This window comes from Xenia sp. Carnegie-2017, unplaced genomic scaffold (assembly GCF_021976095.1).
Source record: "Xenia sp. Carnegie-2017 unplaced genomic scaffold, XeniaSp_v1 HiC_scaffold_16, whole genome shotgun sequence".
In the NCBI taxonomy this organism is placed as follows: domain Eukaryota; kingdom Metazoa; phylum Cnidaria; class Anthozoa; order Malacalcyonacea; family Xeniidae; genus Xenia; species Xenia sp. Carnegie-2017.
Window position 1 is genome coordinate 14,546,134 of NW_025813469.1, and position 12,420 is coordinate 14,558,553.

Genomic DNA, 12,420 nt, shown 5'->3' on the forward strand with positions numbered 1-12,420 from the left:
GATCTTGCTTGTTCTGTGGTTTGGGCATCTCTAGGATTGCATTGATTTTTCTGGATCTGGGTGGAACCCTTTGGCGTTTATGATGTTGCCCAGATATTTTACTTCTTTGACGCGTAGTTGAATTTTCTCTTTGTTGAACTTGATGTTTCCATCTCTGGCACGATCGAGGACTTTGATGAGTGCTTTGTCAAGTTCTTCTTTGTCTTTAGCAGCGATGATGATGTCATCATAGACTGCAAGTACACCAGGGATATCTGAAAAATTATCGTCAACCATTTTCTGCGCGACGTCAGATGCTGAACAGATTCCAAATGGCATCCGGTTAAATTTATATCTCCCAAATGGAGTGTTGAATGTACAAAGGTAAGAAGATTCTTCGTCAAGTTTCTTGTGCCAGTAGCAGCTTGTCATGTCAATTACAGTGAACAACTCAGTGCCACTGAGTTTATTTGAGATTTCTTCGGCTGACGGTGGGTTGTAGTACTCTCTTTTAATGGCTTGATTTAGATGTTTGGGATCTAGGCACAGTCGTAGCATTCCATTTCTTTTTTCTACTATGACCAGGCTGTTTACCCAGTCTGTAGCTCGGTCAACTTTGCCGATAATTCCTGTCTCCGTGAGATTTTCTAGTGTTGATTTCAAGCGTGGCATTAAACTCAGTGGGACTTTTCTTGGTGGATGAATTGTAGGTTTAGCATCACTTTTAATTTCGATGTGGTATTCACCATTGACGAGGCCAATACCTTTGAAAACATCTTGATACTCTACGAAAATGTTTTGTTCGGTTTGGTGAATTTCACAGACATCATTTATGCTAATGAGGTCGAGGTCACGGCATGTTTGTAGACCAATCAGTGGCTTCGAGTTGTCGATTTCAACGACGTAGAATTCGCTATATATTTTCTTGTTGTTGTGTTCGATGTTCATGTAGCATTTACAACGAATTGGTACTTGGGTTCCTCCGTAGGCCTTTATTTTGGTGTTTGTCTGGTGAAGAGTTGGTTTGTCGTTTAGTGAGGTGAACACGCTGAGTGGCATTATATTGCACTGAGCGCCAGTGTCGATTTTGAAGCTGATGACTTTGTTGTTTACTTTAATGCTAGTGAGTAGTTCGTTTCCGTTAGGCTTGTTTATTTCACGGAGGAAAATTTCGTCGTAGTTTTCAACACCGTCTTGAGTTTCTTGAGGGGTTTCTTGAGTGATTTCGTGGAGTTTATGTTTGGAAGTGTTAGCGAAGCACATTTTGGCGTAGTGGTTTTTGCCTTGACACTTTGACCACTTTTCGCCGTAAGCTGGACATTGGTTAATCAGGTGATGTGTACCACAACGTCTACAAGGTTTTCCTTTTTGTTGAGGGCTTCGCTTTTGGTAGCTAGCTCTCGTAGTTTGGATGGCAGCTGCTTCGAGTGGTTGTGTTGCTAGGTTTTTGACTTGTGCGTGGCTTGTCTCGGCTGCTCGGACGGTGTTGATGGCTTTGTCGAGGGTTAGAGTGTTATCTCGTAGGAGTCTTTCTCTTACGGAATTATTGTCGATTCCACATACGATTCGATCCCTTATCAGACTGTTTTGCAGCTCTCCGAACTCGCAGGTTTTTGCTTTATTTCGTAGGTCCACGAGGAAGACGTCGAGCGATCGGCCATTTTGTGAGCATGTGTTGAGCTTGTACCTTTCGTATGTGACATTTTTCTTAGGGGAGCAGTGTTCTTCGAATTTCTCGATATGTGGGTCGATTTTACCTTCTTCTTCTTCGGTGAATGTGAATGTATCGTAAATCTCGAGGGCATCTTCGCCAATCATGTGGAGAAAGATTGCACACTGCGTGTCTTGATCTTTTGAAGTGGCACCGCTTGCTTTCGAGTAAAAGTTCCATCTTTGTCGCCATTTCCGCCATCTTTCTGCGGTGTTTTCATCTAAGATGAGAGGCTCTAGAGGTTTTAAGTGGTCCATGATAAATTATTTTCTGACACCATGTATTAAAGTAATACAAATAGCACGAGTGCTGTCGTGTAAACTTGTTTATTGAACTATCAACTAACGACTGCCCGCTTCGTGGTGTTGCCCGCTTCGGGTGTCCCATAAGGGAAACTATCATTACAGTACACACACATCAAAATAAAGAAAATCAACGGTAGAGAAACGCATATTTTGGCAGTAACATTTAAGTTATTTTATGACATTTTAACCTTTTAAAAGTGAAAATCAAACGGCATTCATTAGTAGACCTGTCAATCTCGTCAAACTTATACTTTATTTCATGCTTTTGTGCATGCGTTTGACTGTTTGTAAACAGTTTGGTGCAACTATTTTTCTTGCTAAAAATGGATAAATCTGTGTTAAAATGCTCCTAAGGAAGTAAGAAAATGTTTGCTTCTGTCCTACGACATAAGCCAACTAAAATTTACCATCGATAAGTATCATAAGTGTATTGTCATTACCTGATAAATCTACTGAAAACTCATAAAGAAAGTATGTTGAACTAGAAGAGCTACAAAAAAGAAAAAAATTCAAAACACCATTATATGTTGGTTGGAAATTTGTATTTTGTAAACTGCTTGGCATAATCTTGGGTCTATTACTGAACAGAACTACACTAATTTTCCATTGAAATTACAAATTTGGAAACTGAAGTGCATTAGTTTCTCTGACAAAAACACTCTGTCTATTGCTGCATGAAGGCAAAATAATTAATTGACAGTGTAGGCGAAGAAATTTATCAAGTTCTATAGATATTATTGTGTATTACTTACAGTCTTTTGGAATTGTGTAATGTATGTCAAAAACAAGATATAATTTTTCAAAAATGCTAACCCTTTTAAGCACTACTACTCTTCTGTTTGCTTGAACAACTTACAGCTACGAAGACTAATTATTTATATGTACAAACTAACAATTGGGAATTAAATGATAAACAACTTGATAAAGCTTTGTATTTTCCATCACGCCTTTGAATTTGTTTCTTTTATCTCTTGCTAAAAAAATATTAATGAAAGACTACAAATCAAGTTTTTAAAAAATAGTATTTTGTACAAAGAACTAAAATTAATTGGAAAGGTCACATGTTGAAGACAGACTTTGCTTCTCTGACTAGGTTGCTTGACCATGAGCAATTTAAATTTGTTTAGAGAATTCTTTTATTGATTTGTACTAATTCTTCATAAGACACAAAGAATTTCTAAGCCAACTATTTTTGCTTCCACTACATTCAACTTCATTGTAACCAATGTATCCGATGTGAATTTGTGGATCACCTGGAATCATACGAAGTATGGATTTGGTGAGATAAGACAACAATATGTTTAATTTTTCATGCATATTAATGATATAATCATAAGCTATTGTTGAACAAAAATTTAAAGGTAGGAGCAAATCTTAGTATATTGTTCAACACACTTGTTTTATCTTGATTTTGAAGTAGTAACCTGTTTTTTATAACAATAAATACTTCACTTACAGAAACGCGAAGTAATGCTTTACAACTGTTTGCATATACCATAGTTCTCATTAACTTTGCATGGCACAGCATTCAATTTTAACACAACTCTGTTGTAAACTTTCCCTTCATCTTTAAAAAATAAATAAGAACAAATTCTGCCCAACTTTTGGGAGGTAAACTCGATTCAAATGAGGAGAGTTTAGCTTGATCATGATACAAGATGGTTGCAAAACTCGATAAAAATTGGCAGCTTTACCACACGTCTGACGAGTGATAAAGTGAAGAACAAACAAGACTGGACAAAATAACTTTAAATTAAAATTTAGTTGTAGAAATACTCTTCAAGTATCGTGTTAAAAACAAAATAGTAAAACTACTACTGTGCTACTTACCGGAGTCATGAAATGTTTCCTTTTCTGTCGCTATTTCATCATCCGCAAATCACGGAAGCTTGCAAATTATTTGATAAATATAATTTTAAAAAGTGTTTATGTTAGGAAAATAGTTTTGATATTTTCTATACACCCAATCGTGGTGGTCAAATCAGGGTGGGCGACAAAATTTTATTTCATGAGCCCGCTTCTCTCGCTGATTTTGACCACCAAAATCCGCCCCATGTTTTGACCACGCAGCCGCGCGCAAATAATTTATAGTAATTTTGTTGACGTTTCCCCTCCAGGTCTTATAGAACTCAATGGCAACAACGTAGTTGTTCATGCAACGTACTTGACATAGTCTGGATCCGCCCCTGATTAAATTAAACTAAAGTAGGTGTTTTGAACCCGGAAGTGTCGTCAATGTATAGGGATATACAGTAGGTGCACTTCGTGTGCAATTGGCTGCTGTAATTTAATTAGATTACTTGCTGCCGTTAGCCATTTCATCATTCCTATTGGTCAAAAAAGCAATTTACTAGCTGCCACTATGGTAATCACATGCGTAAGAAGATATGCGCGGCACGAAAAAATTAAATGGAGTGGCTCTACTGTATATTAACTATACTGTGGTATCGTTACATGTTTGTGGCTAAAGATCGTCCAGGTCAGTAGAGTCATGAGAAGGAATGCTGGTATTGATATTACGGTCGTCAAGTGAGGAGTAAACGTCAGGTTAGGCGTATTTATTATCTGGTTTTTACAGCGTCGTAATTTGTGCAAAGGAAATGTGTGGGTTTGTGGGTTTCAATTGTGTTCTGTTTTTGTGGATTAGTCTGAAGTAATGAGTTAGTTGCTTATTTGCTTGTTTTGTGAATGAGTCATTTGTAGGGTGCCGGTAATTGTTGTGATCTAAATGTATTACTTACAGCACTGACTATAGACAACGGCTTACATTAGAAAGTTGGTACACCAACTTAAAACAAAAACCCCTGAACAGATCACAATAACTACCGGCTCCTTACAAACGGCTCATTTACAATACAAAAACAAAAAACTAACTCATAACTTTAGACTAATCCACGTTAACAATACACAATACCACACTGCAAGACAATTTCTGTACACACAATACGATGACGTAAGAACAAGATAACAAAAACGTTTACTCCTCACTTGACTCTGAAGATGACTACCACTAAGGTTGTCGAAACGTCGGTCTACAGCAACACCAACAGTCCTTCTCAGAACTCTACTAACCTGGACAATTTTAATTCACAAACGTTTTACTCAAACCTCGTATATTAATGAGTATGTCAATAACTCTTTCTTTAAACCTAGCATGTTATTGAGCATCTCATATATATTCACAAAAAAACACCGGTTTTTCTGTTTGTAAAGCGTTGTTCCCATATAGTTGTAATTGTAAGTTAATCGCAGAAAAGCAATCACTGACGTGAAACCATTGATATGGGAACGCTAATCGGCGATAGCAATCGACAACAAATTTAAATATTCTAATCAACAGATAGAAATTACTTGCTGCGCAGCGGGGACTGATCTGGACTTTTGGAACGTAATTCAAGAAACGCCAGAAGCTTTAGCCATCTGTAGAGTTCTGGGAACATACTCACAGGAAGATTTTGATTTTCAACGTCTCGGAAGTTCAATTTCCGGCATTTTAAAGCAAGTGCTAATCATATTTTGTAAGCGTTGTATGTGCATAAAACTAACAGTTTAGTAGCATTTTTAATTGAAATGGTGAACGATACTTAGTTAATTGGCTGTTTTTCTTAAATTTGGGGCTACGCAGCATGCCTAGGAAACACATATTGCTAAAACCCTGGCAATATGGAGTTATGAAACTTAAGCTTTAAAAAAGGAAAAAATTATCAGAATTTTTAGTCAACAAAATCATTATGTTAGTAATGGATAATTGTATTTTAAAACAAATAATGATCTAAATAATAGACAAATTGAGCAATTTTTAAAAAGTTGCTTGTAGGCTCAGAATTTTAACCATTATTCTCATTGGCTGCCTTGGGGCTCATGTTATTTTGTTAAGTTTGAGTTGATAGTCAAGGTAAAAGCATGTACAAGATTTTCGAAAAAAATTCACTGAACAAAATTTTCGCACACTTAAAAAATTAGCCGGACCCAAAGCTCATTCTCCCTTTTTATTTCAATCGATATTATACGCGCTTGCACCAAAGCATAATAGGCCGTCTTTGTGCATGAAGAAAAGTCGTCGACTAAATATTGCCATTAAACACACTAAGGTAGGCTAACGCATGTATGTTTATTTTAAATATCAGCGTTGAGAATAGGGAAGGTTCTTTGTACTTATGTGTAAATATCACATTTAATTACAACAATTACAACTATATGCAAACTAGGTTTATGCATTATGGTAGCATTTATCTTTTGTGAAAAGATATTGGGCATGCTGCCAATATGCTGAACATTCAACATCGTAATTGCAGTTTACAAACTTCCGGATCAACAATACCATGACATCAACAATATGGTTGCTATTATGTTATTATGTTATTGCTCTTTCAGTTGAGTTTGAATGTGAGATTAAAGTTATTATTCACGATTGTTAACAGTACGTTTTTGTTTCGTATATTCGTCATCATTTCTCTGAGAATAAAGAGGCCCAAACACAAACCTAAAACGATAATTTCATATACAGCGGGTGGGGTACTTTTGCCAAATCTGTAGGTAAAAGGCACATATTTCGAAAATGAGTTTTAAACAAAAAAAGGCTTTTAAAAGAGAGGCAAACGTCGTAAAAAGTTTTGTGTGTATAGTGATTCCTGCAAAAACGATCCCGATAAAAAGTAGCTATAATTTTACAGGACAAATAATCTCTTTTACATCTATATACAGTAGAACCTGTTTTAAGCAGTCACAAATGGGGATTTCTCGTGTGACCGTTTAATACAGGTTGACCACTTATTACAAGTTGACCGTTTAGTAATATTTAACAAACTAAAGTTGACCAATCTGTATTGTTCGTCAACATGCCAAAGAACAACGCTATATAAAGCACCTTTTTTTTTCTTTGTTTTAACTAGAAGTTAAATATAGTATACACAAAAATGTCACGGCTCAAACTGCTAAAAAATATTAATCATTGGCAAGCGCGTCAACAGAGAAGGTGTTTATAACTTATATATTCCGTGCGCATATCCCTTTTGTGGAGATAGGTTTTCTTGTCAATGGCTGAAGGGACGTAAGAAGCATTAAATTGCTGGTGTATTTGTCCGCACAAACAGAAAATATTGTTGGATCTTTTGAGTCATTTTATGGAAGATAAATACAATATAAAGACATGTATACAATATAAGTGATACGCTCCAACAAAAATATTTAATAATGTATTTTATTATGGGGTGTACCTACTTAACCTGACCGTTTAATACAAGTGCAAAAGAACAAAAAATTAAGCTTAGCACATTGGAAAAGGTGACCGCGTCCGTTTAATAGAGATGACCGTTTAATAAAGGTCACTTTAATAGTATTTGCACCAGGAAACTTTGCCATATAACCGCTTAACACAGGGTGACAGCTTAATACGGTGCCGCTTAATACAGGTTCTACTGTTAAAGTAAAATTACAAATATTTTGCTTCTTATAAACTTGCTCCGTGGCGCTGTAAGGCCCATTTTAGTTCATACATGACATACAGATATAATTTGTTTTTTTAATGAAAGTTTTTGGCGAATTAACTAATTAAAACATGCCTAAATGAATTTTGGCCTGTCTAACCTCTTCCAGTCAACTATCACGCTGCCAACGCTACTGAACTGTTGTTCTGACAAGCAGCAAGGAGGTTTCACTTTCATGTAATATTAATTTGCACTTGGCTTTGGTAAACGTTGTGTGCATTGTCTGACTTATTTTAATTTGCCACCAAAAGATTGTAGCTGGCTATTGTTATCATAGTTGTTTTACAAGAACTTCTTATTTTAAGATGCTTTTCTGAAAGACTTTATCATTTTGAATAAATTAAACCAAACTTTTAAAAGTTTCACAATACGATATTTTTATAATTACAGGTTAGAAAGTTGGATGTCACATTTATTTTTCTCAGAGGGTAATAAAGCACTTGGTTTTCTTGGAATGAAGTGCTTATACGAATTACAAGACGACGATGAGATGAGATCAATTTGCGAGTCAAATAATTTTTCTGAAACAATATCCGTTGATAAAGTTTCTTTCACGCCTCTTGACTCAAACGTCTTCTTTGAATTTCTCTCTATATACTTACAATTAAGAAAACTCGCGTTTTTTTCATGCCAATTTCCTGATAATCATAGCGTCGTTAGATTGTCAAAATATTTGACAAATGCAACAGCATGCAATGTATTTTCTTTAAAAATCAACTCCTGTTCTGTTAAAAATATATCAAAGCATCTTAGTAAAGCTTTAAAAAGTGAAAATTGTAAACTTAGTGAATTGGAAATTAGAAAAAACAATATAGGTGAAGAAGGTGCTAAATATCTTAGTAAAGCTTTAAAAAGTAAGAATTCTAAACTTACTAATTTGATTATTAATAGCAACAACATGGGAGATAAATGTGCAAAATATTTTAGCGAAGCTTTGACAAGTGAGAATTGTAAACTTACTGAATTGTCTCTTAGTCGTAACAAAATAGCAGCTGGAGGTGCAAAGTATCTTAGTGAAGCTTTAAAAAGTGAGACTTGTAAACTTACTAAATTGTCTCTTTCTCATAACAATATAGGTGATGGAGGTGCAAAATCTCTTAGTAAAGCTTTGAAAAGTGAGAATTGTAAGCTTACTGAATTGGATCTTTCTCATAACAAGATAGGTGATGGAGGTGCAAAATCTCTTAGTAAAGCTTTGAAAAGTGAGAATTGTAAGCTTACTGAATTGTCTCTTTCTCATAACAAGATAGGTGATAAAGGTGCAAAATCTCTTAGTGAAGCTTTGAAAAGTGAGAATTGTAAACTTACTGAATTGTCTCTTTATATTAACAAGATAGGTGATGAAGGTGCAAAATCTCTTAGTAAAGCTTTGAAAAGTGAGAACTGTAAACTTACTGAATTGGATCTTTCTCAAAAAAACATAGGTGATGGAGTTGCAAAATCTCTTAGTGAAGCTTTGAAAAGTAAGAATTGTAAGCTTACTGAATTAGATCTTTCTTATCACACGATAGGTGATAAAGGTGCAAAATATCTTAATGAAGCTTTGAAAAGTGAGAATTGTAAACTTACTAAATTGTCTCTTTCTCAAAACAAGATTGGTGATGGAGGTGCAAAATCTCTTAGTGAAGCTTTGAAAAGTGAGAATTGTAAAATTATTGAAGTGTCTCTTTCTCATAACAAGATAGGTGATGAAGGTGCAAAATCTCTTAGTGAAGCTTTGAAAAGTAAGAATTGTAAACTCACTGAATTGTCTCTTGATAGTAACAAGATAGGTGATGAAGGTGCAAAATCTCTTAGTGAAGCTTTGAAAAGTGAGAATTGTAAACTTACTGAATTGTCTCTTGATAGTAACAAGATAGGTGATGGAGGTGCAAAATCTCTTAGTGAAGCTTTGAAAAGTGAGAATTGTAAACTTACTGAATTGTCTCTTGATAGTAACAAGATAGGTGATGAAGGTGCAAAATCTCTTAGTGAAGCTTTGAAAAGTGAGAATTGTAAACTTACGGAATTGTCTCTTGATAGTAACAAGATAGGTGATGGAGGTGCAAAATCTCTTAGTGAAGCTTTGAAAAGTGAGAATTGTAAGCTTACTGAATTGGGTCTTTCTTCTAACAAGATAGGTGATGGAGGTGCAAAATCTCTTAATGAAGCTTTAAAAAGTAGGAATTGTAAGCTTACTGAATTGGATCTCTCTCATAACAAGATAGGTGATGAAGGTGCAAAATCTCTTAGTGAAGCTTTGAAAAGTGAGAATTGTAAACTTACTGAATTGTCTCTTAATATAACAATATAGGTGATGAAGGTGCAAAATCTCTTAGTGAAGCTTTGAAAAGTGAGAATTGTAAACTTACTGAATTGTCTCTTGATAATAACAAGATAGGTGATGGAGGTGCAAAATCTCTTAGTGAAGCTTTGAAAAGTGAGAATTGTAAACTTACTGAATTGTCTCTTGATAGTAACAAGATAGATGATGAAGGTGCAAAATCTCTTAGTGAAGCTTTGAAAAGTGAGAATTGTAAACTTACTGAATTGTCTCTTTTAGTAACAAGATAGGTGATGAAGGTGCAAAATCTCTTTGTGATGCTTTGAAAAGTGAGAATTGTAAACTTACTGAATTGGATCTTTCTTATAACAAGATAGGTGATGAAGGTGCAAAATCTCTTAGTGAAGCTTTGAAAAGTGAGAATTGTAAACTTACTGAATTGTCTCTTGATAGTAACAAGATAGGTGATGAAGGTGCAAAATCTCTTAGTGAAGCTTTGAAAAGTAAGAATTGTAAACTCACTGAATTGTGTCTTGATAGTAACAAAATAGGTGATGAAGGTACAAAATCTCTTAGTGAAGCTTTAAAAAGTGAGAGTTGTAAACTTACGGAATTGTCTCTTGATAGTAATAAGATAGGTGATGGAAGTGCAAATTCTCTTAGTGAAGCTTTGAAAAGTGAGAATTGTAAACTTACTGAATTGTCTCTTTCTCATAACAAGATAGGTGATGGAGGTGCAAAATCTCTTAGTGAAGCTTTGAAAAGTAAAAATTGTAAGCTTACTGAATTGGATCTTTCTCAAAACAATATAGGTGATAAAGGTGCAAAATCTCTTACTGATGTTTTGAAAAGTAAGAATTGTAAACTCACTGAATTGTCTCTTGATAGTAACAAAATAGGTGATGAAGGTGCAAAATCTCTTAGTGAAGCTTTGAAAAGTGAGAATTGTATACTTACTGAATTGTCTCTTGATAATAACAAGATAGGTGATGGAGGTGCAAAATCTCTTAGTGAAGCTTTGAAAAGTGAGAATTGTAAACTTACTGAATTGTCTCTTTCTCATAACAAGATAGGTGATGGAGGTGCAAAATCTCTTAGTGAAGCTTTGAAAAGTGAGAATTGTAAACTTACTGAATTGTCTCTTTCTAATAACAAGATAGGTGATGAAGGTGCAAAATCTCTTAGTGAAGCTTTGAAAAGTGAGAATTGTAAACTTACTGAATTGTCTCTTGATAGTAACAAGATAGATGATGAAGGTGCAAAATCTCTTAGTGAAGCTTTGAAAAGTAAGAATTGTAAACTTACTGAATTGTCTCTTGTTAGTAACAAGATAGGTGATGAAGGTGCAAAATCTCTTTGTGATGCTTTGAAAAGTGAGAATTGTAAACTTACTGAATTGGATCTTTCTTATAACAAGATAGGTGATAAAGGTGCAAAATATCTTAGTGAAGCTTTGAAAATTGAGAATTTTAAACTTACTGAATTGTCTCTTGATAGTAACAAGATAGGTGATGAAGGTGCAAAATCTCTTAGTGAAGCTTTGAAAAGTAAGAATTGTAAACTTACTGAATTAACTCTTAAATATAACAATATAGGTGATGAAGGTGCAAAATCTTTTAGTGAAGCTCTGAAAAGTGAGAATTGTAAACTTACTGAATTGTGTCTTTCTTGTAACAAGTTAGGTGATGGAGGTGCAAAATATCTTAGTGAAGCTTTGAAAAGTGAGAATTGTAAACTTACTGAATTGTCTCTTTATCATAACAATATAGGTGATGGAGGTGCAAAATTTCTTAGTGAAGCTTTGAAAAGTGAGAATTGTAAACACACTTACATTAGATATAAACTTTAACCATTTATTATATAAATTAATTTGCTAATTACATTAAACATGTTTAAAGAATATATATTTGACCTTACAGTGTAAACAGCCAGTAGTCATGTTTTTATAAAGTTAATTGAATTTTCCTGTTTTTTTGCGTGTAAAAAGCACCTTTCTTCTTATCAATTTATGGTCTTTTGCTAGCATGCTTTTAATACTGAATCATAGTACTACCTAAAGAACATTTTAATCAAATTATTTGACACATTGTTACAGCGACGGAAATGTGTTCTTTTTTTTTGTTTGTTTGTATCAATTTGCTGTCTTTTGGCCGGCATGCTGTACTTGCCGAATTAGTGCTCTACAACAGGGGTCTCCAACCTTTACAGCCAGAGGGCCACATGAACTTTCATCCAGCATGTTGAGGGCCGAAGAATATGAAAAATTTCCACGTTATCCTTCAACTTTTTAAATTTCGGAACATATGTAGGAAGTTGGGAGAAAAATTCTCGAAGCCACTCTTGCTAGTTGGCTTCCGACATAACGTAAACTTTCTGCACAAACTTTATTTTGTTTAATAATATTATTATTTTTCTTAAGTGCCTCTCCTGGCCGGATTGAGAGGCCCAACCAGCCGCATCTCTCCCGTGGGGTTGGAGACCCCTGCTCTACAAGTATTAAAACAAATTTAAAAACTACTGATAATGTTTCTGAAAATTCTTTTTAAGATTTTTTGCAGAAGCAAATGTCCACCAGGACATATAGATACATGTTAAATAAATAGATGTTTTCAATCATAATTAACTCAATATCATACCGAACGTGTTTGCCTCAGAGACGTGGCTAGCATGCAAGTT

General features: G+C 34.7%; 1 protein-coding gene across 1 annotated transcript in view; it reads left to right on the forward strand.

Moving 5' to 3' along the window:
* LOC124436151 (protein NLRC3-like) overlaps positions 1-11,023 on the forward strand; it is a gene marked incomplete at its 3' end in the record, with an annotated part of 63,701 nt that extends 52,678 nt beyond the window's left edge. The window contains exons 5-7 of the mRNA XM_046986075.1: positions 7,872-9,177; positions 9,232-9,285; positions 10,757-11,023. Of these exons, the coding sequence (XP_046842031.1) occupies positions 7,872-9,177; positions 9,232-9,285; positions 10,757-11,023 (1,627 nt within the window). The remainder of the gene's footprint in view (positions 1-7,871; positions 9,178-9,231; positions 9,286-10,756) is intronic.
* Between the last annotated feature and the right edge of the window lie 1,397 nt (positions 11,024-12,420).